Here is a 27,055-nt window from a genome sequence, read left to right as displayed (position 1 = left end):
TTGCCGGTCAGCCTCACTTCGCGTAGCTCCTGCTAAACTCTTCTCTGCAGCAGCAAATCCTATTTAGTGGGACCTCTCAGCGATCGGACCCATCCTCGTATAGGCTTCTCCTACTATAGCTTGCGGATTCATTCTGCTGCAGGATTTCCACTTCCACAAAGTTGTCTAAGTCCGAAAGAAAAAACCTTCAACGGTCTCGCTCACTGCAGGCTCCCTAATGACGACGTTCTCGGCCTTAACATCCATCTTTTCCCACTTTGAGCTTTTTCCCGTCATGAACAACTTCGCCAAGGCTTCATCTAGCGGCTCTCCAATGATGACAACATAGCCTGCTGATTTACTCCACTGAACGGGTTTGGGACTTTTCTTGTGTTGTGTTTTCACTTTGTTACTGTTTTGGGTATTGCATGCATTCATTATTTAACCTCTTGCATGCGTCGGACGGCCAGGCACTGCGGTGCTCATGTGTGTCGGACGGCAGGGGGCTGTCCGATCTGCACACACTTGGTATTTTACCTGAAATTTCCAGCTGGGACTGGAGTCTTGAAGTCCCATTATCACTAAAAAATCCCGTGAAATCGGGGGTTATCCTCGTGCGATTTTAGTCTATTTTGGAATTTTTTTACTGCGGCAAGCCATCTACAACAAAGTTAGACCTGAAGCACGTCGTAGCAGAGAGTCCATCTCCTACTTTGTCCGACCAGACTTTTGCGACGTAACAGTGGAAAGAAGATGATGCCTCCGGCAGCTGATTAAGCCGTTTTTGGAGAAAAAGGCGCAAGCATATCTAAACAATCCTGCTAAATTGAAAATTATATTTGGAGGTCAAACAAGAGTTTTTACCTCTGAGATAAAGGCAAAGGAATATCTAGATAGTTTGAATTAACTTTGCTGTTATTAAGGGAAGCGAGGACTTTGGAGGAATTTTTGTCATATTTGCTATACAATCACCTGCATGGATACCTCCATTTATAACTATGCCCTATTTATTCTTTACAGATTTGGTCTCTCCTTTGTATTTTCTATTTTCTTCTCTCGCTTCCTTATTGGTAACGATTGGCAAGGTTTGCTGCGATAGGTGCTTGGAAGACTTATTCTGGCTATAATATAGGATTCTAATGATATGATAAGTTGGTGTAATCTCTTTCCTGCTATTTTTTTTCTCTCTTTTTTCTACTCTGTCTCCCTATTTATAATTCGTGGGACGGCTCAGGTCTCGCTCTTCTTCGTCTTATCTTTGATTTTTTTTTAATCTTCTTATGGTCACTGGGTACTGGTCAGGTAGCACTAATCCATCACCACAGACTCTCAGAGTCTTATTGCTCTATCATTTGAGGGTGTAAGGGGGGTGGGTCATATGGGTGGAAGTCCCCATGTGGGAGGGAGGGGGTGGGTAGGCAAAAATATAAAAAGAGCAAGATAAAATGTACAACTAAGATGTTTAATGGATTAACAGATAAAGTAGTAAAGGTGGTTCAACGTAATGTAATGCAGAGGGAAAACTAATAGTATGTGTATACCTATTTACTCATGCTTCGCTATGTAGTATTATGATCGGTCTGACTACTCAATATTTATCATGGGGAAATTAAAGCTTTGTTGTTGGAATGTGGCGGGTCTTAATGATAGGGGGAAGAGGGCACAATTACATCAAATTATTCGCCAAGGTTACTACAACATCCTCTGCCTACAGGAGACCCATATCCCAGTGGGGGATAAAGAACTCTTAAGAATCTCGGGGTATAACATTCTCGACTTAACAACACAAACATCTAAGACACGGGGTGTTGCTATTTTAGCAAAAACTGGTTTGGTAAACCTAGTAGAAAACTGGCGGACCCTAACGGTAGGTGGGTCATAGTACAGCTTAACCTTGGCATCATTATATGTTCGGTCTACGGTTCGAACCTGGATGATCCCCAGATATTCTACGGTCTAGAACTTGAGCTAGCCTCTTGGACAGGATCGTTGGTTATCTGGGGAGATTTCAATATAACATTGGGGCACACACAGAATCGACAAACACAGCTGGCTTATAACGGACGCAAACCTAACATTTACAGGGCTATAAGGCAACTCATGGATAGCCATAATTTAATTGACATCTGGACCCTGAAAAATAATAAAGATCCTGGCTATACATACTTCTCTTACCCACATAACAAGTACGTCCGGATTGACTATATAATGTCAACCACAGATATTGCCTCTAATTCTATAATGATTAAATCCCCTAAAACTATATCAGATCATAACGCCCTCATAATCACTCTTGATATCTCCAACTACATTAGGCCACACTCCCAATGGTCATTCGATCGTAAGCTTCTAGTGAACAAAGAGTACATAACATACATAAAGCACTGGTCACAAGAATTCTTCGACTTTAATCAGTACAGTGCCCCTAGAATAGTGGTTTGGGACTGCTTCAAGGCTGCCCTAAGGGGGGAGACCATTGCTTTTGTAGCCAAAGGGAAGAAAGATCAAGATAAACTGAACGAACAACTATACTCAGATCTTATAAACCTAGAGCTACAGCATTCTATTCAGATCCATCTCGGAATAGAATGTCAGAATACTCTATCTAAGATCTTAGTACTGAAAGCAGAAATAAATAATGCTCTGACCCAAAAAGCAGCTGAAATTTATCAGGCGAATCGGAACAAAGTATATGAAAATGGGGAAAATGTGGGTACACATCTTGCTCTTCGAACACGCCAGAAACAGGCACGTAATGCTGTGCAATCTATTGAATATGAGGGGCACAAACACACGTCCTCAGTAGGTATTGCAGGGGCTTTCCAAAGTTATTATCAGAAGCTATATCAAAATGAAGACCAATCATCACTATCCGACACAACATTTTTTCTAAACAACTGGCTATTGGAGTCAAATTTAGGTAAGACTATCGATGATGTTACTAGGGACGACCTGGATAAAGAGATCTCAATTACTGAGTTGGAGTTAGCTTTACTAGAACTTGCTAGTGGAAAGGCCGCAGGTCCAGATAAAATCCCTCTTGATCTTTATAAAGCACTTGGAAAGCAGATTTTACCTTACTTACTAGATTTATTTCTAGGCGTGCAATGGCATGGTAAACCGCCCGAATCATGGAAACATACAAATTTCGCCATTTTCCCTAAAAAAGGCAAACCCCCGGAGCTACCTTCTTCATATCGACCCATCTCACTTATTAATTCAGATTCAAAACTTTATGCCAAGATCCTTGCCAACCGGCTCAGCGGGGTCATTGAACATCAGGTATCCCCGTGGCAGCATGGCTTTATTCCCGGTAAGGGCACTACCGACCACATCCGTAGAGCCATCTCCCTTTTTGACATCATGGGAGTATCGGGGGGCCAGATGTCGATGATCCTGCTGGACGCCGAGAAGGCCTTTGACCCAGTCTTGTGGTTGTTCCTATGGGAAGTACTACAAATAAACAACTTTGGACCGGCTTTTGTAAAATCTATCAAAGCATTATATGTTGATCCGAAGGCTAAGCTTACTGTAGGGGGCAGCGAAACGGAGGTTATTAACATTCAAAGGTGCACGAGGCAGGGATGCCCGTGCTCCCCTATCCTGTTCGCTCTTTATATCAACCCACTTATTTTAAAGCTACTCAATTCCCCTTTAATTGAGCCTGTGAAGGTTGGTAGTTTCTATACCAAACTTTTGGCAAATGCCGATGACGTGGCGGTATTAACACCTAACCCCACAGAGGCAATCCAGGAGATTGAATTAATTACCCGTTCCTTTGGCTCCTATTCAGGCTATTCCCTAAATAGAGACAAGACAATGGTCATATGTACCGAAAACACAATCTTTGAAAGTACCTATAGAGTTAATAGTGCGGTATACTTAGGTGTATCCATCTCTCCTAAAGTAAACGAAATCAACCAACTCAATTACAATCCACTTATTAAAAAAATCAAAAAAGAACTTAACAGAGTTAACAATCTTCACCTGTCAATTATCGGCAGGGGCAACTATCTTAAAATGAGCATTTTCCCGAAAATATTATACTTTTTCCGAGCAATTCCATTCTTGGCTGAGGATGGTATTATTAGTATTCTTGATTCTTGCATGTCAAAATTCATGTGGAGCTATGGTAAAGTAAGGAGAGCCTTGCCAAAGCTAACTCTACCGCAGCATAGAGTAGGGCTGGCTCTACCAAATTTGACATTTTACTTATGGGCAACTCTCCTCCAACAAATGTCCCCCCTTTTTGAAACTAATTCAATTCCATGCACCATACCAGATAATACTATACCTTCCATATATGAACTACTATTAGGGGACACAGCCATAGGACTGCTGCTAAGGCAAAATGAACCCTCATATTTCAAAAAGACTAAATTTAAGATCCTTATCGATGCATGGAAAATCTGGAAATACACAACCAAACATCTGAAAATACCAAAATACACTAAATACACTCCTCTCTGGTACAGCTCAATCTTACCAATTCAACTAAATGACAACATTTCTAGGAAATGGGAGAGCTTGGGATCGTGAAAGTGGGGGATTTTCTCCTTGGGCAAGAATCTATACCATCCTTTGAAGAATTACGGGAAAAATTCACAATCCCCCGTACTGATTATTAAAAATATATTCAAGTCTGTATGATCATTAGACAACTTGTACCTAGAATAGAAATAAAAGACATTCCCTTTTTAGAATTAATAGCTAAGCGTTCTACCAGGATAAGAAACATCTACGAATTATTGATGAATAACCACCCTGACGACTTAGAACATGTTGAAAGTAGTTGAGCTATAAAATTAGATAACCCAAATACCGATGTTGACATGTCTTTGATGTTATCTTCTAAATTGTTTTTAGCACCTAACCTAAAGGCCCAAACTTATAAAACAATTTATGATCTTTATTATACCCCTGCAAAATTGTTTACCTGGGGTAAAAGGCCAAATGATCAATGTCCAAGATGTGCTCTTGGCCCAGCTAATCTTATCCATATGTTGGCTGACTGCTCTAAGTTAGAAGCAATTAAAAGAAAGATCTCTGACTTTTGGGCAGAAATTTTTGCGCATGAGTTAAGATCATCGTTAACACTATATGTTCTGGGCTATGATGACACCCTTGGATACAGTAAGCAAGAAGCAACATCAGTATTTCTCGGTACAGCAGTACTTCGAATTATTTGAACAACTCGTTGGAAAGAGCCAGATGCTCCTACTTTTCAAACGTGGCTAAGTAGATTTTTGGGTACATATCATCAGGAGACTTCCATCTACAAAACCAGAGGGAAAAAATCTAGAACTGTTGGGGCTCAGATATGGGCTCCTGTCTCAGCCTGGTATGAGTATTAAAGAAATCTATAAGCTGCTAAAACAACTTGATATATGAATTTGATAATTATTCTTATTTATGCTACTTCTCTTTTTTTTTCTCCACCATCTTCTTTCTATTTGATTAACCAAGACTTAAACTATGAATATAAATTCGAAATTTGATTTTTGAATGTAATGACGGTTGCAATGTATAACTCTTAAGTATTTATACGTCTTCTATCGACAAATTGTACGTTATATATTTTTTTGAACTTGCTCAAATAAAAAATAAAAAAAATAAAAATGGAAGTGGTGTTATAGGAGCTGCTCCTGCCTAACCCTAAAACTTGGAACTTAGAAAGAGTTTCACCTAAAAGTACCAGAAGAACTGACAGAAGACCAGGACCTGCTTGCTAGCGGACCCACACAACATGCATTGCCGGTCAGCCTCACTTCACGTAGCTCCTGCTACACTCTTCTCTGCAGCAGCAAATCCTATTTAGTGGGACCTCTCAGCGATCGACCCATCCTCGTATAGGCTTCTCCTACTACAGCTTGCGGATTCATTCTGCTGCATGATTTCCACTTCCACAAAGTTGTCTAAGTCCGAAAGAAAAAACCTTAAACGGTCTCGCTCACTGCAGGCTCCCTAATGACAATGTTCTCGGCCTTGACATCCATCTTTTCCCACTTTGAGCTTTTTCCCGTCATGAACAACTTCGCCAAGGCTTCATCTAGCGGCTCCCCAATGATGACGACATAGCCTGCTGATTTACTCCACTGAACGGGTTTGGGACTTTTCTTGTGTTGTGTTTTCACTTTGTTACTGTTTTGGGTATTGCATGCATTCTTTATTTAACCTCTTGCATGCGTCGGACGGCCAGGCACTGCGGTGCTCATGTGTGTCGGACGGCAGGGGGCTGTCCGATCTGCGCACACATGGTATTCTGCTGCATCGCAGCAAAATTCCGGCCAGGCCCAAGGAGTTTAACAGTACCTTTAAGTTAATCCTGACTACTTTGGTGCCAAGCTACCAGAGGGTTAAGCACAGTTAATTGAGTGATTTTTGTGGTTCACCCTGACAAGGATTGTGGGTGTTGCTTGAGCAGGGTTTTCACACCCCTCAATCAATAACCCAGGGCCATATTATCAAGCTTGGGCGATACAATTATCACCACTTTATCGGCAGGAAACTGCCGCTAAAGTGGCGATAATGGGCTTGATAATATGAACTATGGAATTCAAATCGAAGCTCATGTTAGATGTGAACGACATCTAACTTGAGCTTCGATTGGAATTCTATAGAGCATATCATCAAGCCCATTATCGCCACTTTAGCGGCAGTTTCCTGCCGATAAAGCGGCGATTATTTTCATCGCCCAGGCTTGATATTATGCCCCATAGTTTCTTACAATACACATTTAATTTTTCCAGTTTATGTGCCATATCTTTCTATCTTATTAATAATAGGTTTCAAATACTTTTTAAATTAACTTACGTTTATAATATACATTAAAAAACTTGTGTTATTTTTTCCCAAGGTTAGTAAACGTTTAATAATTTTCACTGTACTTGCCCATATGGAGAACTCCACCGACGTGAAAAAAGTTACTATTAGCAACTTCTTCATTCGCAAATTCTGTTCTAGCAGGCTAAACCCCTGGTGGAGACATGTAAGCCTACACCAAGCTATAAATGTATACGATGACATGATTGATAGCCGAAAAGTAGAGGCTTACCCCGATGCTCAGTTGGAAATATAGACATTAGTAAATTTACACATGTGTATTCTTCAATATATATTATCATTGAAATACAGCCAAACCGCTGTTTGGCTGTATTGCAGTGACAACATATATTGAAGAATAAAAGAAGTTATTGGATACATATTCGTGAAGAATATCATTTCAAGATGTATTTTGTTTTCACATTAAGTTTGTACTTACACTGGTTGGCTACCACTCTGGGAATTCGCGCGGGGCTGATTCAGGAAGCCCGCTTGACTTGTGTTTTACACCAGTGTATGAATACACTTGCAATAGGGCCCATAATTAAAAAAAATAAGCATGTGCTTTCTTTCCAAGCTTAATTTACATGCAAGATATTGTGTTTTAAATTGGGCCCTACTCTTGCATACGTAGCATATTTAGGGGTTTAGTAGTTTTTATGACTATTGAACTCCCATTTTGTTTTCATATAAAAAAACAGAATATCAATTACCTACTTAGTTTTTACATTAACTCTTGCACCATGACATGAATTGGACTGATTTGAATTATATTTGATGCATACTTATATATATTTTTTTGCAGCTACTGTAGAAGTAAGAGGTGTCACAAATGTATCCCAATATGACAATTTGACCCTTGTGTGTAGTAGCGATGAACCATTTTATGAAAGCATGACATGGCAAATGGTGAGGAAGGATGGAAGTTCGCCTGACCTCCAGGCTTATCTCCTAAACAAGAATGCAACTCTGTCTATGCCAAATGTGCTCCAGTATTGGGAAGGTGAGTAGAAACAGTTACAATTGTGATCTGCATTTTTGTGATGACTGATCGTAATCATGTTTCAGTATGGGCTTCAAAAGCTTGCTTGCATCCACATAAAAAAATATATTTATCCACTTTTGATGTAATTTAACAGGCTCACAATATAGAAAAAATGTAACGTAGAATTCTCCTCACTGTGCATGAGGTATGTACGAAGACACCGAGCTCAGAATGTTGCACCTTACTACTCCAAACCAGAAGTACTAGGTGAAGACAAAGGGCCACAGCCAGCAAGAAGTAATTCTACAATAAGATCTATGAGAGAGGTTTGCATGAGGCGATTAAACTGATTTTAAAAAAAACAGAAACACTTGTTGCGGATTCCCCAAACCTGAATATCCTAGGATAACAGTTAAAGATGTTTGATCGGCAGTCCCTCCCGACCTAGGCATTGCACACCGATTCACTGATTCATAAAGTCATTTGTATGCAGAGATTCGATACACATGTCAAATAACTTGAGTGAAGCCTATTCACAAACTTGCACTAATGTAATCAGTGACTCATGCCCATATTACACCACAAGGGAGTAATTTGGTGCCTAAGGAAATACTTACCCAGGCATTTTGGAACCCCCAACAAATGTAACTATTTTCTGGCCTGTTCACTATATGGAAATGGCCAGAAATTGCCAGAGGTTTACTCAGAAGTGGCTGGTGTCAGGAAAAAGTAGTAAGTCAGCACGGGGAGGCGACAATAGCAACACACACAAAAATAACTTACCTCCCACCAGCCATAATGTCGCTCTTCTGGCTTCACTGCAGCACAGGCTGAGGCTCCCAGACATCCCTAAAACCAATCCAGACACCGCTCCCATGCTGCTGGCAGCATGAGAGAAGCCTTGCGATTGTCCTGAGGGGGCTGGATTTGGGCTCCCACGGAGCATGGGAGCCTCTGCCTGCTGTCTTCAACCCGGCAATGCAGCACAGGTTGGAGACATCTCAGTGTGCAATGCCAGTTTGCCCAGTCTAAGAGGGCTGGGCAAATCAACATGCGCACTTGCAGCACTACCCACCCATCCTGCTTCATGCATGTCTTCATGATGGCCCGCCCCCCAAAACTCACCCTGTGAAGAAAAATAAAATGATAATAAACCTGTTTTATTATCATTTTATTTTTAAAATTTTGCATCTGCTGGCAGGGGGACGAAGCTGCACCCGCCATAATGGAGGAACCACTGCTGGATTTACACCTGCCTTAGGTAGAAGTAATCTCTTTCCAAAGTGGTAATGGGATTAGAATCCAATCAGGAATTGGGGACGATAAAGTGGAGTAGTTTTTCCATGTGACATAATATTTCTCTTCCAGAATTGGCTCCTGAAAAAGAGCCACTGTTTAAAGTATCCAAGTTAACTCTTAAAAACTTGCGTGAATTTCAACAATTCATACATTTCCACTCATGAAAAACAAGAAGTCAGCTGATGTTCTTTTCCAATTTAAAATAAACTCATACTCTGAGCTGTAGAGTAAATGTGTGTATGCTGTGTGACAAATGCAAATACATTTGTAGGTATTACATATATACCAATATGTTTAAAGCATGTATATAAGCTGTTTATCATAAGGGTATGTGCTTTTGGTCCAAATAGAGGAGAATAGGGCTTACAGCAAAGTCCTTTTATATGGCCATTGTGACGTCAAATTAAATAGACAGTATTAGGGTTAAAGGTGGAATTTGTAGTGTGAAATTAAACTCACCTAAAATTAGTGAGTTGAAAAATATAGGAAAATCTGTTCAATGTAAGTCATATTAAAACATGCTGATGTTCAGAATGTGTAGAAAGATGCACTGAGATGTTAATTTCCAGTAATGGACAATAGTGTGCCATAGGCAAGAAAGCTAATCGACAACTGGTTTGGGTGATCACATACCCCTTCTGTTGAACCACATCTAAGTATATAAACAAGCACTGGCGGATTCTGAACACAGGATGCTTACAGTTTTAAACACCCTTGTTTGCTCACAAACAGGCGAGGAACATAAGACATGTCCTGGTACATACAAGGGGGTGAAAAAAAGAAAATAGGATTAGCATCACAACATCATGATGTTTACCAGCAGACACTGGGCATTACCCATGTGTCAACTGTGTTATTTGCCTCCATATACAGACTTCAAAATCTTTGGACAAGGGGCTAGCCAAAGAGTGGGTACAGTTTCAATAAACAAATTGCAATTCCACGCATGCCATCTATATGATTACCTGTCTATTCTGGATACATTATGTTTGGGTAACATGTAAGAAAATCAAGTTGAGGATTGAGAACCATAAAAGCAATGTTATATGTAGAAAAGCAAGCAAAAGGTGGCCAGCCATTACAATAAAAAAAGGGCTACACCATTGGTGATTTTAAGTGGTCAATCATAGAACAGGTGTCAATGACCAACACCATTCTATCAGGATCCATAATCCTTTTAGAAACAGAAGAAAGATGGATCTAAAGGCTGTCTACCAATACAGTTAGTCTATATAATGATCTTCACTTGGTTAGCTTCATATTAAAGCCTCTGGGATACTGAGGATTATGCAAAACATAGCAATGACTTCCGTAGACATACCAGGATACACTATAGCTTCTTGCCTCTCCTTTGATCCATGGGTTATATGTCATACAGCATTTGCAGCGAAGGATGATATTCCACACAAAAGGCATATATTTACATAAAAATAGACTTTACTAATTTCAGTTCAGTTTCAAAAACTTTATTTCGGTCAGTATGACTTTAAAAGTACAGCTCCTAAAATCATATGTTAAAATACACAAGGGCATACAAATATCAGTTTGGAACGTTATAAAAAACACAATACAAATAAATTTATAAATTGGCTACCTTCATACTTTGTAAAAGGATATGATTTTTAGGTGATATTGCTAGGCGGTAAATACATAATAATTTCGGAAAGTGCATAGTGCAATGAATAAATAAATAATTTAACTAAAAGAGAAATTCATAAATAGAGACAGGTCCATGGATCAGAAACAATGGACTTAATCATGGGCAGCAAATATACTATATTACAGAAATAACATTAAATCCCTATAACAGATCCTACACCTACTTGGATGATTTCAATAAAACCCTTCTAGTATGCCACATAGAAAACAGAAATCCGGCGACTGAAAAGACAATCGGAATGCTGAGGTCAAACTTCAATATCCGAAACACCTCAAGGCAGTGCCTACTGCCAATATTCCTACAAATCTGGACCAACCAACGTTTCCTTGCTTTATGGTAACCAGGACAACTAAAAAAAACATGTAACACTGATTCTTCTGGGGAGTCACATGCAGGGCAATGTACCAGTTGCTGAATACTCCACTTTGCTGTAAAACAGCGGAACGGAAGAACCCCAAACCTGAATTGTAAAAAAAGCTTTCTTGCCTCCATTGGTTTAATACACATCTAGTACTGCCTCAAAGCAAAAATTATCTTTTATTTCTAAAAAAGTTAGTTTGCCTGTTTTGGGACAAGAATGAAGATGGGCCATTCTAAACTCTTCATAATGGACCTTCATTTGTTTCCTTGACATTTCAAGACAGGCACGGGCAGGTTCGGTCCAACAATCGCCCAAGCCCATATTAGGTAATAAAAGTTTAATATGGGCAAACCAAGGAAGTTTTGCAGCACCCTGTAACAACATGACTTCAAATAATTCCTCCCTATACGATAAAAGTTCAGGAGTGGTCCACAGACGACGCCAATACATTAAGGGTTGGAGGCTCGACACTTCTGCAATCGCCACTAATCCTGTATCTAATCACAACGGAATTAATGGAGTGCCCAGTGGTAGTCTGAACAACTGTCTGAGATATTGATTTTCCACCTTTGATAGGGTCTCAAGTTTGGAATGGCCCCATAACTCGGCGCCATATAATGTGCCAGCTCGAGCCTGGGCCTTGTAGATTTCTAATGCCGGGCTGACGGCTCTCTTGCTAGACCTACTGAAAACCTTCATGATGCCACCTGTCGATTGCGCTAATTTTAATGTTGACTTAGTAATGTGAGCCCCCCAGTCCATGTTTCCAGTAATGGTAATGCCTAAGCAAATAAAAGATGTAACTCTTTCCAGGGATTTACCATTTAGTGAAGGGTTTGGGCGTGTACTTTTTGGACTATTGAACGCCATAAATTTGGTTTTCTGTAGGTTTATTTCTAAACCTCTTTCCTCAAATTTGTCTAAAACCCTTTAAATCCCCATGGGTGTTTTAGATACCAGAAGAGTGTCATCGGCAAACATCATCGTGAAATTCTGCGGGAGGCTAACTTAGGGCCATCTAGGTCTTTTACTGTTAGCAGGGCATTAATCAACCTGTTAACATGAAGGCTAAATAACATAGGCGCAAGCACGCAACCCTGGCATACGCCACATTTAATAGGTATGGGAGCAGTGAGTTTTCCATCCCTACCATATCTTATCTGTGCATGATTATCTTCATGGAGTTGCTTAAGAAGTTGGACTAAATACACCCGGACCCCCATCTCACCAAGAACTGACCATAGTTTTTCCCGCGGCACCAGATCGAATGCCGACCTCAAGTTTACAAAAATTAGGTAAAAAGTGCCCATTTCCAAGCAAACGGTCTTCCAGTACAACAACTTTACTAATTTGGATCTTAATAATATGGTGAAACCCCTTGTCTTTCTCTCACTCTTTTAAATCCTAAAACTGCTTTGGTATATTCTTCAACTAATCCCATGATACCTCAGGAAAACCTTGTGAGTTAATGAAAATATATTACACTAGATACATGAAAGTAAAAAAAGAGCTCTAAATTTCTCCTCCATAATCTCCAGTTCTTTGTCCACTTACTATCTACATTGGGGTTTGATAACCACTACCAAGAGTCATGGTCTACTTTGAAAAGACTAAGAATCCACTATTGATAACTATTAAAGGAGAGTAAAAAGGTGAAGCAACAAAAGAGATGGGTCCTTTTTCATTATTTTTCAATCTTTTTGGTTGACGCCCATAGTGAGCAAATACGTGACCATAGCTCTCTTCGGGGAAACTGGATACCTACAATTGTGGGTTTGGCTAAAGAACAATTATGTGAAATGGCTAAAAAAAATGGTGCCTTCTCCACCCTACTGGTTGAGACCCCTAATGACAAGATGGCCTTTTATTGACATCCACGATGCATGTTAGCGCCAGATAGGAACAAAAGACAGCACCCAGCCCGCATACTACAACTTTTGTGAGTGCGGGAATCCATATATGTTGACCGCCATGCTGGATCCTTGACAACGTGAGTAGGACATGTGTCATTAGTGAGTGTGGGTGGACATTTTGACAAACTTGACGCAAGTATTCTGCTCTACTTCTGACATATGAGGATTGTATATTTTTCAGCGTGTGACATACCTACTGGCCTGCCCTTAACATCTCATGGGGCAAATTAGAAGCCCTTACGAAATTAGGCATTATTAGGAGCCTTAGATCCTCTCAACTCTCACTCTTCTAGCACTGGTATTGGTACAGAAGGGGCAGAAAAAGGACTACCGGAGCATGTAAACATAATTTGAGATGGGTTGGATGATGATACAGAGACCGAAGTGGGTATACCTTTGATTTTTCTTATGCATGTTTGGGTGTAAAAAATGATCACTATTTCACAACACTGATAAAAACCCATTGCGGAATGACACTGTATGGCGTGAATGATGTGCTACTCTGGAGGAGGACAATCTGACCATGATAACTAACAAAATATTTTCTTTGTTTTTTAAGAAACTTTAAATATGGTAAACAACCAGCAACAACAGAGACATTGTATTGTGGATGTATGAGTGAGTACATGGTATAATCGTGGTGAAGCTCACATGAAGTCTAAGGCAAGAGATTCTTGATAAATTTGAGACCTCTGAAAATAACCAAAAGGATATCAAAGATAGAGGGGAGATCTTGGAGCAAAAGATTGATGTTCTAACTATGCGTACAGAGAAATTGGAAGAGGAGGGGATAGGTCCTGGGTGAGACCTCTGCTTCTAATCTCAGGGAGATTGAGAGACTTAAACTCAGAAACAAAACATTACAGCAGGATATAGAAAGACTGGAACTGCAAGCTAGGTGAAACAATATCCGCCTTCTTGGAATTAATGAAAATGCAGAGGGGGCAGATATAAAAGGTTTCGTCTGCAAGTTATTGGGTGAATTATTTCAAGATAGAACATATATTGACTGGGGGAAAGAGCTCCAGAGAGTGCACAGAGACCCCTATTGGTTGCAGCCAGGGAGGAGGATAGGAAAAATCAGAGGAAGATACTGGTCTGCTGTCTCAATTAAGGAGTTAGTTTTAGCGCAAGCATTAAAAGAACGGTCATTGATGTATGAGGAGTCTACCTATTTTATACAGTCTGATATGGGTAGAAGAACAGCAGAGAGGCAATGGCTTTTGGGGTCAAAACTGAACAAACTCAGGTCTAGGGGGGCGCAAGTCCATATGAAATTCCTTGCCATGTTGAATATTATGTGGAAAAACAAGATGTATACCATACAAGAACTGGAGGAAGTGGGTGCACTATTAAAACAGATGGGAGGACCAGAATAAGATTTTTCAGTCAAAATAATGTAATTGTAAACAATGTATCGATAGCACGGGGTGGGGGTCCCATCTAGATTCTAAGCTCCCACTTTAATGTGGTTTGGATGGTTATATATTAGGATTATTCAACATTAAAGTAGTATAGTTTATATTTGGATGTATAAGGTGTTATTGTTAGTTTGGGACACGCACCTGGATTTGACTTGTCTGCATAGGGATATCTCAAAGGCGTTTTCGCCCTAAGAGATTATTAGGGGGGTACCCCGGGGTGTAAGAGGAGGGTGGGGGTAGGGTCACAGGGTGTTGTGAGCATTTGGGAGAAAAAAATAAAAATTTAGTGTCCTCGATCTGCCGTTTACGATTGGTTTGGCTTTGTTAATTTTTTTTATCTTATAGGTTTCTAAAGTTAAATACAGACTGAATGTATGCCTCATCTTACAGATTGGGAGGGAGTTTGGTATTATATAAATGGATAAGAATTTGTTGCATTTCATCACATGGAATGTGAATGGGATGAGGTCTAAGAGGAAATGTGCCCATATTATGGAGTTCTTGAAGAAAGCCAAAGCAAATATAATCCTTTTACAGGAAACTCATTTAGAAGAAAGCGAATGTTTAGCTGAGCTTGGACAATGGTCCCAGGTTCAGGATATAGTATGCTCCAATCAGAGGGGCAGTACAAGAGGAGTACACTTATTATTAGATCAAATTGTGGAATTAAATTGGAAAGCCATCTTTCCGATTCTTCGTGTAGATGGATATTAGCTAATATTAAAATTCAGAATAGGGTATTAGCGTGCGTAAGCTACTATGGCCCAAATTAGGACAATCCAGACCCGTTAATTAAATTAGAGGCTGAACTTCTGTTAATCCATAGTTCAGTGATTATTAGAGGTGATTTTAATTTAGTTCAAAAACCCGAGTTAGAAAGTAAACTATATCACTCCTTTACATTCAATGACTATACTTAGAACATTGATCCAGGAATTAAATATGGTCGATGTCTGGAGAATTAAAATAGGGGATAAGAAGGGTTATACTTTTTTTAGTAAAAAATATGGCCACCATTCCCGTACAAATTATTTTTTAATAGATCAATGTTTGTTGGAGGAAGTTGAAAGGGTCAAACATTTCCGTGCCAATCTCTCTGATCATTCCGCGGGATCCCTTTCTTTCAGACTTTTGGAAAAAAGGGATATAATTAGATGGACTATAGATCGGACAATCTTACTAGATGAGGAGGTCCAATTAAAGATCTGAGAAGAGGTTATGACTTTTTTTAAAGATAATAATGGGTCAGCAGAATGTCAGGTTATTTGGGATGCATTTAAGGCATTTCTTAGGACCTTGGGAACATCAATAATGGCGGGGAAGAAGCGTAGTTCTACAAAACGGGAGAATGACCTGTTGAAAACTATTCAAACTAAGGAGTTGGACCTACAGAGGGCTCCCTTAGAGTCTTTTAGTGAGGTCCCTCGTCTTACTAAGGAGTTCTTCGGCCCAGATTTTAGATACAAGTACAAAAATAGGGGGTGAAGTTCGGGTGTATATGGCTAAATTATATATAGAGGATTCTAGACCTGGGTTGGAAAAGATCAAAGAATTTTTGAGTAGAGTTGAGCTTCCTTCCCTGAATGAACATCAAAGAGTTTATCTTGCCTCAGGGATAAGTGATGAAGAGATCCGAGCACAGTTGAGAAGAGTGTTGACAGGGAAGGCGGCCGGGCCATATGGCCTTCGGATAGAAATGTATAGATCTTTTGAGGACAATCTAATACCAGTATTTAAAGAGTTGTTCGATAAGATTTTGATAGAACGGGAGGATCCACCAAGGTCTTGGGCTGAGGCAACAATAGTCTCAATCTTGAAACCAAATAAGGATCCGCTGGCAGAAGAGTTTTATAGGCTTATATCCCTGTTGAACACGATTATAAAGTATTCATAGGGATATTGGCCTCTAGAGTTGCTAAGATTATAAAGAGTATAGTTCATGGAGACCAGAAAGGGTTTATTCCCGGAAGGCAGCCTAATGAACTCACCTTTACCATGATGGGTATATTAGATTTGGCAGAATCTTTTGATCTTCCAGTGACTATGGTGGCAGTAGACACTGGCCATACCTTTGGGAAGCTCTAAGAACATATGGCTTCCCTATAAATTTTATAAAAGCGTTACAGTTGCTTTATAGTGTACCTAAAGCCAGAGTTCTAGTTAATAGAGACCTAACTGATCGGTTCAGTATTATGCAGTGAACAAGGCAGGGATGCCCTTTGTCCCCCTTGTTGTTCAACATATGTATTGAACCTTTCCCACCTTTAATTAGGCAGGACCTTTCTATCCTTCCTTTCAGATATCAAAATGTTGAGGTTAAAGTAGTTTTATATGCGGATGACCTTATTCTTTATACTCAGAATCCTAAGAAGGCTATTCCTAAATTGTGAGATAAAGCTGATTTATTTGGGAAGGTCTCCGGATATAGTATAAACAGAGATAAGACTGAGGTAATGGAGTGGAATCCACCCTCTCAGTCCCTTGGAGTGAAATTTCAAATGCGATATCTCGGTATTATAATTACACAAAAGTTAGTAGATCTTCCCAGTGTCAATTGGAGAAAGATCAGCCAGGAGGTTGGAAGACTATTGATCAGATGGGCTAATCTTCCCCTTAATTTATACGGAAGGGTGGATCTAATCAAAATGATTATACTCCCCAAGATTACTTTTCTTTTTAATATTATACCCCTCCCATTCTATAAGAATGAGTTTGCAAAATTACAGGGCGAGATAGGAAGTTTTGCGTCAAAAGGCTCGCGTATATCTTGGTAAAGGCTGAGGCGAAGGTTAAAAAGTGGTGGTCTTGCCCTTCCCGATTTATGGGTCTATGCACATGTACTTCATTTTAAGAATTTTTGTGGATGTTATTAAATAAGCGGGATGACTCTGCATTAGGCATAATTTATGGGGCATTACTCAGTGATTTGGGGGACAGACAAGATCAATTCCTTTTTTAAGTTCGGAAACCCGAAATTTTTTAAAAGAGTAAGGTTAAAAATTCTCCTGTAGGCGCTAACGAACTGGGTATTCATATGGAAAAAATTGCGAACCACATATTACACAGATTATTCACCAATTTGGGATTCCCCAGGCACTCCAGCATGTTTAGATGATCCGCTCAGCCTATCATTGAAACAAGCGGGTATCTCTCATTGGGGAGATCTAAAAATTGATATGGATCTGATGAGCTGGGAAGTTCTGACATCGTGCACTTGTGGTCAATTAACAAGATTTAAATACTATCAACTATCTGCATGATGGGCTCGCCAACAGTGGGAGGAACAGATGGATGATGCCTGGTTATTTCGAGCAATGATAATTGGGAGTATCAAAAAAGAGGTGGCTTTGTGGTACTGAACTTTGATTGAATCAGAAGATGATATGTGACAGAATATCCATAAACTTTGGGGTGATGTTGTAGATACTACTATTTTGAGAGATGTTTGGTTGAGTTTTTTCACATTGCTCTGTGAGACAGTTAAACCGGCTTACCTTAAGCAAAACCATCTTTTTACTTTTTATCGGGTCTATTGGTCTCCAGCAAACAGACAACATTTACCAGAGCTCAGCATATCTGTTCAAGGTGTCAGGATCCTTCAGCAAATGATGGTCACATGTTTTTAACTTGCCCCGTAATTACAAAATTTTGGAAGGATGTGTGCGAATTTTTGACGGATGTAACAGGAATCTGAATAGAAGCAACCCCTGCGCCAATATTTTTTGGAATAGGCCAGGATAGTATTTTGGTTTCAAATAAAACTGCGGCAAGGCTAATTTTTAATGTTATTTTATTGGGAAGAAGAGAGATCTGTAAAGCCTGGAAATCAGCTGTTCAACGCTTTTTCTCTGACTGTAAAAACAGCATCATATAAATAAGTCAACAAGACATGGCATGTGATCCCAGAAGTCGTGGAAAGATATGGGCTATGTTGGTTGAGTGGTGCCAGAGGAACGGGTTCCAATGATTAAGCCAACAAATAGCTGTCGGTCCTGGTCCCCCACTTTTGTACTCTTGCGTGTCAAGCGTAAGAGGAGTTGGAATGGCAACAGCTAGATTTCTTGTCTGGAAAGACTCTATTTCCATTTCGCTGTTGCAATAGGTTATTTGGCACGATGAGGACCAAAAAAAAAAGTGAAGCTCACATGGAAAATTTGAGTACAGTCTTAGGGACATGGAAATCTAACTGACCCGTTTAGGCATTAACTATTAGCTGAAACATGTTAACCGCAATGTGGGAAGCATTGAACCTCCCCTCACATCCATTCCTTTTTATTAATCTGTCCCAGGGTGCACATTAAAAAAACTGCCCTATATAGGGGTCACCTAGAGGCAATTCAACTCTCTCATTTCTTGCTGGGTCCCAGTAACATATCCCCTCGAAAAATCTAAGTGCTCTCCTCAAAAGTAGGGTTGAGCTCACCCGGAACATGGTGTAGTACACTGGGAAAAGACTCAATGATGAAGCGTACCTCACAGAAATATGTGGGTGAGAGTCTTTTTTTTTTGTCCTCATATATGCCACCAGAAAGTATCAACTCTAGATGGGATCTCTCAGGGCCACTGGCACAAATCGGTTTTTGATTCCGCCCCTGGATTAAGTGCTAGGCCTACAGAGGTCACCCAGAGGTAGGCTGTCTCCTTGTCCAAGTCCCATTACCGTTTCGATGTACCTAGCCCCTTGGGAGGACCGGGCCACAAACCTCTGGCATAATCATTGGACTCTTTATTTATCGGACCATACTTTCAACGCAGACCATACCTTAGTAGCACCCTCTCCACTACATAACATATCAGACTGGCTGATAGCCATGATGTTTCTTAGGCAATCAGCAAATCTCGGGGGGCCTCAGATTTCCACTCTCTACATATCTCCCTCCTTGCAATGACAATAACATAGAATAGAAACTGTGAGGTGCTGTCTCTAATGTTATAACTGTGTGGCAGGCCGAAGAGAATCAATCTTGAACCGCATGTAACTGGTGTTAATAGTACCTCCTCTAAAAACCCACACACCTGCAGCCAGTAACTAGGGATTTCTGGACAGTCCACAAACATATGTATATCATCAGCTGTAGGGAATTTACATCTTGGACAATAATATGAATTTTCTGAGATCTTTGACAGTTTCGCGGGAGTCCAGTATACCCTATATGCAGTGAACAGGTGGTTCCTTCTGAGATTAGCAGGTTTTATGATCCTCTGTGAGATTATAAATGAGTCTGTCCAAACCTTCATCATCTCATCAGTATTGTCGGTTAACAAGTTATCCCAAAGTTTCGTGATTTCAGACTCTATACTATCCTTTGCACCCACTAAAGAGTTGTACCAGAGTGAGATCTCCCCTTTCCATCCTCTCCCTCTATTAACTGAGTCAAAGATCTGGATCTCCTCCTCATTCCCCCTAGACTGCCTCCCCCACCAAGAAGATAATTGATAGTATTTAAATCTTGAGAGGGACTCCCCAGTTAAATTTGAAAAAGATTCCCAGTCCATTAGTTGAGAATTATTGCAGAGGTCACCCCATTTCACAAAGCCTGCCTCACTTAGTGGGAGAGCCAGTCGATCTAATAGACATTCTGGGGTGCCCTGGGAATCCCATATTGGGGATTGGACATTATAGTACGGGATAACGAGAATCTTGCATATAGACTGCCAGTTCTTAAGTGCCGCCTGTAAAAGCTTCAAGCGGACCTTTTTGTAGTATTTTTGATCCCCAAATTTGTAGAGGAAGAATTCTAGGCCTTGTGGCTGGTCTGATAACATTGCTCGAAAGAGACAGCCATGCGAGGAATTGTCCAAATTGTTAGCGAGGAGTCTGAAATTTTTAAACTGAAAAGCATAACAATAAAAGAGCAAATCAGGGAGAGCCAGACCGCCCAACTTTAACCCCCTTCTTAATTTCTTCCACGCTATCCTAGGGGATTTGGTGGCCCAAATGAAGGACCCGATCTTCCCTTGGAGATTACCGATATCTTTATGATTAAAAGTCAGGGGAATATTGTTAAATAAGAAGGTGATTTTGGCTAGGATGATCATTTTGATCAAGTTAACTCTACCATAAATATTCAAGTGTAGACTGCCCCATCTGATTAACAGCTTATTATTTCCTTTACTACTATCTGCCAACTGGTTTTTGAAATGTCCGCTAATTTCTGAGTGAGGTATGTGCCCATATATCTAATGTTTTGTTTGGCACCTGGTATCGGGGTCGGAATATTCCAACTCATTATGTCAGTTTTTTCTTTGTTTATTTTATATCCTGACACTGTGCCAAATTCTTCTGCTAACCTAAATAATCTGGGAATAGCCTCAGCGGGGTTGGCAGTATAGAGTAGAAGATCATCAGCATATAATGCAGTCTTTAACTCTAAATCTCCCAATTTAAATGGTGTAATTACAGGATCTAGTCTCAAGGAGCAAACAAGGGGCTCAATATATATATCGAAAAGAAGCGGGGACAAAGGGCAGCCCTTCCTCGTACCTCTGGAGATATTAAACCAGTCGGTCAGGCCGCCATTAATCAAAACCTTGGCATGAGGGCTCTTATATAGTGATTTTACTCCTTCAATAAAGGAAGATCGGAACCCATTTGCCACAGTCTCCCATAGAAAGACCCAGTTGACCTGATCGAATGCTTTTGCAGCATCAATCGCTACAATGGTGAGCGGCAGTCCTCCCTCCTCAGCTACATCTATTGCTCCAATTCCTTGAAATGTGAGCTCGTTTAGCTGACGGCCAGGTATAAATCCCCTCTGATCTGAGTGAATTACGGTCTTGATCACTTTAGCCAGTCTAATATTCCTGAGAATATCTTAAGATCTGAATTAAGGAGGGAGATAGGTCTTTATGATTCGATCTTTTTAGGGTCTTTGTTAGGTTTTACTATCAAGGCACTGGTGGCTTCTGACCATGAGGGTGGAATATCACCTCCCTGTCGAAAAATTCTATTAAAGAGTGACAATAATACAGGTAGAATTTCCTCGAGATTGTCTCTATAAACCTCAGTCGGTAACCCGTCGGGCCTGCAGCCTTGCTTCTACTCATCCTGTTCACTTGTGCTCTTATCTCCCCCTCGGTGATATCACTGGCCAAAACAGTTTTATCAGATTCACCACTGCTCCAAATCCTCGACTCCCAAACAGCTATTTTCTTGATATAGTTCCTTCATAAAACCTCTTGCTTCTTCCCTGATCTCCTCATCCTTTGTTAGCAACACACCCGTGTCTCGCTGGATTGAGGAGTTAATGTTGTTCCTACTCCTCTCAGATCTTGCTTTCCAGGCGAGAAGAACACCACACTTTCTCCATACTCAAAGTTCTTAAACTTACTGATCTCCCATCTGTCCTTGATTGATTTTTCCGGTCTTGCTTTAAATCATGACTGTAATTCTAAAAGTTCCTTTTCTAATTTTGGAAATTTTTCTCTATACTCCAGGGCAGCGAGCTGTAACTGTTGCTCCTTCTTTTTAATAGAATCAAGGTCGTTAGAGTCCTTTTCCTTGATAGATCTTCTTTTATGCTCCATCTAAGAGCTCAAGATCCCTCTCATATAAGTTTTAAATGATTCCCAGACTATTTGTTCTGTGGCTGTGCCTATATTAAATAAGAACTCAGTTGCACTATCCTTGACCTTGACTATAATTTCCTCATCTAGAAGAAGTGTTCTATCCAGAGTCCATCTACAGTCTAAAGGTCTGGTCTTAGAAGTGACCCTTAATTCAACCACAGAGTGGTCAGAGAGATCTGCTGGGATATATGAAATTGAAGCTATGTTTGGTATAAGCACACAATCTACCAAAAAATATTCGATTCTGGAATATTGCCTGTACTTTTTACTATAGAAGGAGTATTCCCTTAAAGCTCCATGCTTGGCTCTCCATGTATCCTGCAAATTAAACTCCTTCATGATATTTTTCAGGGCCAAAAAAGAATTTCTTGGGATATTATACTTAGCTTTGGAAGTACGATCCAACTGACTGTCAAAAACTACATTAAAATCGCCTCCGAAAATCAGTGGTGCTGTGTGCTGTATCAAAATTCCCTGTAACTTTAGAAGGAAGCTGGGATTATCCTCATTAGGATGGTAATATACCGCACACGTATAAGATAAACTACCTATACAGAGGACTGCCACCAACCATCTTCCGGACTGGTCGGTATCCCAACTCTGGACCCTAATTCCCTTGTTTGCTCGAAAAATTATGGCTACCCCCCAATTTATTCCTTTTTGCCTAGAACATAACACATCCTGAACCCAGATGAGTTTCGCGAAAACTTGATTACATAACTCAGCTTGTAGATGTGTTTCCTGTAATAAATGGACGTGGGCTTGAGTATTTTTTAGAAATTCACAGACCCTTATTTGTTTTTTACGGCTCCCCATACCATTTAAGTTCCAGGAGAGAAATTAGTTATTTATTGCCATGCTACCAGCCATTATCTAGTTTAATCAAGCAGGTGCCCCCCCTCTGTAATTTAAACTGCAGGCATAACAATTTTATGACATATGAGGACATATTTATTTTTTCACCCTCACCCCGTGCCCTCCCAAACCCTCCCCTGAGTAACCCTCCCATTATATCAGGCGTTGATCTCGCCTTTAGGCAGACCCTCGCACTCGCAACACTACCTTGTGAATTAATTTCTTTTTTTTCTTTTTTTCATTTCTCCACCAACAAATTCTACTCCATCTTAGTGAAAACTATCCTATTATTCTTTTTATTAAATGGCTAATAATAAAAGGGAAAAGATATATATATATATATATATATATATATATATATATATATTCACTGAAAAAACCATAGGTTATAGACCATATATAGTTAGGGATTAGCATTTAAAAAACCTTATTTTATTTGCACAAAACCATTGAAATTCCATATATAGTTAGTTGCACTAACTATATATCGCGGACCCGCAATCCACTGCTAATGATGTCACATATTACATCATTCATGACATGGTCAGTGACATCACTGATGACATCACTGATGACATCTCAAATGACATCACTGATGACATCACTGATGACATCACTGATGACAACACCCAGTGACTGTATGTTTCTGTAAAGTTAAAATATGTCTTACATATTGAAGAATGAGTGGATGTATAAGTGTCTGGATGAAGGATTTAGTAGGTGCATGACTGACTGTATGAGAGCATGATTAAACGTGTCTCACTGAGTGTATGGGTTAGTGATTAAAGTGTCTTAATTTGGCAATCATTATTTATGTTGTTCTGTAAACTGCTGCATGTTTAAATCAGTAGCTATATCAGTAACTATATGGGTTATTGAATGGTTGCCCAAGTATTTGTATGGGAGACTGAGTATGTGTGTGGGTGGCTGGGAGGTGTATAACTCTGTGCATAGATGTGTGAGCAGTTGATTCCCTAGGTGTATGGGTTCAAAAGTGCATGTAGAAACAGCTGTATGGACAGTTGACTGTGTGCATGAGTATATTGGTGAGTGAATGGATATCTCAGTGCTACATGTCAAAGTAAGTACATATGTAAAACACACTCCATGTGAGAGTTGACATATATAAATAACTGAACATAAGAGCCAGTGAATGTGTGAGTGGCTGTATGAATCATTGTGAACTTGTATCAAGGATTGTATAAGAGAGTAAATATGTGTTACTATATGTTTGAATAAGTAAGGTGTGTATAGCTGTATAGTTGAGGAAATGGAGATGTGATTGATTCTTTGCATGACTGACTAGGTGTGTGAGTAACTCCATGGATGTGTGACAGTCTGTGAGTGCCTGTTTACACTGAGTGTATCTAAGGTTATATTAGAGTCTGAAGATGTATTATCACATAAATGATATCATCAGTGATGTAATCAGTAATGTCAAATGAGATGTCAGTGATGTCATCAGTGATGTCATTTGAGATGTCATCAGTGATGTCATCAGTGATGTCATTTGAGATGTCATCAGTGATGTCATCAGTGATGTCACTGACCATGTCATGAATGATGTAATATGTGACATCATTAGCAGTGGATTGCGGGTCCTGCGATATATAGTTAGTGCAACTAACTATATATGGAATTTCAATGGTTTTGTGCAAATAAAATAAGGTTTTTTAAATGCTAATCCCTAACTATATATGGTCTATAACCTATGGTTTTTTCAGTGAATTTTCAAGGTTTTGTAAATGCAAATTCCTAACTATATATGGTCTATAACCTATGGTTTTTTCTGTGAATTTCATTGGTTTTTTAAAAGCTAATATCTATAGCTGTAAAATATATTCTTTATTAAGTGACGTATCACGTAGCCCGTGAGACGCCTCATGATGCATCGCATAACCGTGACGTATCGTCTCTGCAGCGCAAACCAAACCCAAAACGGAAGCGCGCCAGAACACGCTTAAAGATATATATATATTTTTTTAACCTTAATTAGACAAAATCCACACGTGCACATATCACAAACGTTCAAAAAACACAATATGTCAGACTCCCATTACGCTGCCGGTTAGCTGCCCGGTTAACGTACCAGGAAGCACCTTTACCGCGAAAAATCGCAATTTTTTTTTCTTTTGCCCCGCAGGGAACTTTAATAGGCCCCTCATCAATCCTAGGGGTTCAGGAGGGGTCTGCCTTACCCCTTTCATTCATTTACACCTTTTTTTTTCCACCTCTTGTCTCTCGATCCTACCGAGAGACAAGATGGCGGCCGCTCCGGACTGTTTAAAATGTTGACAGCCAATCAGCTACTCCTCAGACTCCCGTTACACTGCCGGTTAGCTTCCCGGTTAGCTGTCCGGTTAGCTGCCCGGTTCGCGTACCAAGACGCGTCTCTACGGCGAAAAAATCGGATTTTTTTTTTTTTTTTTTGGCCCGCGTGGCTTTATAATATCCCCCTCATCAATCCTATGGGGTCAGAAGGGGTCTACCTTGCCCTCTTTCCTTCATTTCCCCCTCTGTTTTGGTCTCCTCTTGTCTCTCGATCCTACCGAGAGACAAGATGGCGGCCGCTCCGGACTGTTTACAATGTTGACAGCCAATCAGCTACTCCTCAGACTCCCGTTACACTGCCGGTTAGCTTCCCGGTTAGCTGCCCGGTTAGCTGCCCGGTTCGCTTACCAAGACGCGTCTCTACGGCGAAAAAATCTGATTTTTTTTTTTTTTTTGGGGCCCCGCGTGGCTCTATAATATCCCCCTCATCAATCCTAGGGGGTCAGAAGGGGTCTACCTTGCCCCCTTTCCTTCATTTCCCCCTTTGTTTTGGCCTCCTCTTGTCTCTCGATCCTACCGAGAGACAAGATGGCGGCCGCTCCGGACTGTTTAGAATGTTGACAGACACCGGAGAGCCAATCAGCTTCGCTTCGCAAAGTTCCGATACGCGAAAAGTTCGCTAACCGGAGCGCTACCCGGAGCGCTGTTACAGATATATATCTTGTTTTAAACGTTAATTTCTCAAAATCCACTGAAGCACATATATTGAGACCTAGCAAAGGCACATCGGGCTAACAGTCCCTACAATTTTGCCAAGTTTCGTGGAAATCCATTCAGCCGTTCGGGCTAAAAGTGAGGCCAACCGCCCTATGGAAATTAACATGGGAAAAACATGTTTTGGGACCCCCCTTTTTTCTCGGCCCCCCCTTGACGAACCCCCCCCAAATTTCTAGGATCTGCTCATAAACAAAATGTGCCATTTTCCTGAAAATTTCAGCCAATTCCGTCCACAAACGCCAAAGTTATTAGGCATAGAATTTTCAAAAGTTCCATAGAGAAAAAATCCTAACTATATATACCTACTGGCTATCGCCAGTAGGTAATATATATATATATATTACCTACTGGCTATCGCCAGTAGGTATATATAGTTAGGATTTATTCCCTATGGGATTTTTGAAAATTCTATGTCTAATAACTTTGGCGTTTGTGGACGGAATCGGCTGAAATTTTCAGGAAAATGGCACATTTTGTTTCTGAGCAGCCCTTGAAAATTTGGGGGGGTTTTGTCGAGGGGGGGCCGAGAAAAAAGGGGGGTCCCAAAACGCGTTTTTCCCATGTTAATTTCCATAGGGCGGTTGGACTCACTTTTAGCTCGAACGGCTGAATGGATTTGCACGAAACTTGGCAAAATTGTAGGGACTGTTAGCCCGATGTGCCTTTGCTAGGTCTCAATATATGTGCTCCTGTAGTTTTTGAGAAATTAACGTTCAAAACAAGATATATATCTGTAACAGCGCTCCGGGCTGCGCTCCGGTTCGCTTACTTTTCGCGAAACGGAACTTTGCGCGCAGAAAGCTGATTGGCTCTCCGGTGTCTGTCAACATTCTAAACAGTCCGGAGCGGCCGCCATCTTATCTCTCGGTAGGATCGAGAGAGAAGAAGAGGTGAAAAACGAAGGGGGAATTTAATGAAAGGGGGCAAGGTATACCCCTCTTGACCCCCTAGGAATGTTGTTGGGGTTATTAAAGGGTCCCGTGGGGAAAATAAAAAAAAAATGATTTTTCACGGTAGAAGCGCTTCACGGGCCGCGAACTGGGCCGCAAACTGGTAGCGAAACGGGAATTCGCCATTTTGTGCTTCGTTTTAATTAAATTACTAGGTATAAGGGGGTGCGGGAGACGTATCATAATCCCC

At 40.4% G+C, this 27,055-nt stretch overlaps 1 protein-coding gene across 1 annotated transcript in view; it reads left to right on the top strand.

Moving 5' to 3' along the window:
* LOC147707023 (adhesion G protein-coupled receptor F5-like) overlaps positions 1–27,055 on the top strand; it is a 948,772-nt gene that overhangs the window by 477,217 nt on the left and 444,500 nt on the right. The window contains exon 11 of the mRNA XM_086926247.1: positions 7,607–7,804. Coding sequence (XP_086782373.1) covers positions 7,607–7,804 — 198 coding nt within the window. The remainder of the gene's footprint in view (positions 1–7,606; positions 7,805–27,055) is intronic.

This window comes from Lissotriton vulgaris, chromosome 6, assembly GCF_964263255.1.
Source record: "Lissotriton vulgaris chromosome 6, aLisVul1.2, whole genome shotgun sequence".
NCBI lineage: Eukaryota > Metazoa > Chordata > Amphibia > Caudata > Salamandridae > Lissotriton > Lissotriton vulgaris.
The sequence above is the reverse complement of the archived record's forward strand: the minus strand, read 5'-3'. Positions and strand labels throughout refer to the sequence as shown.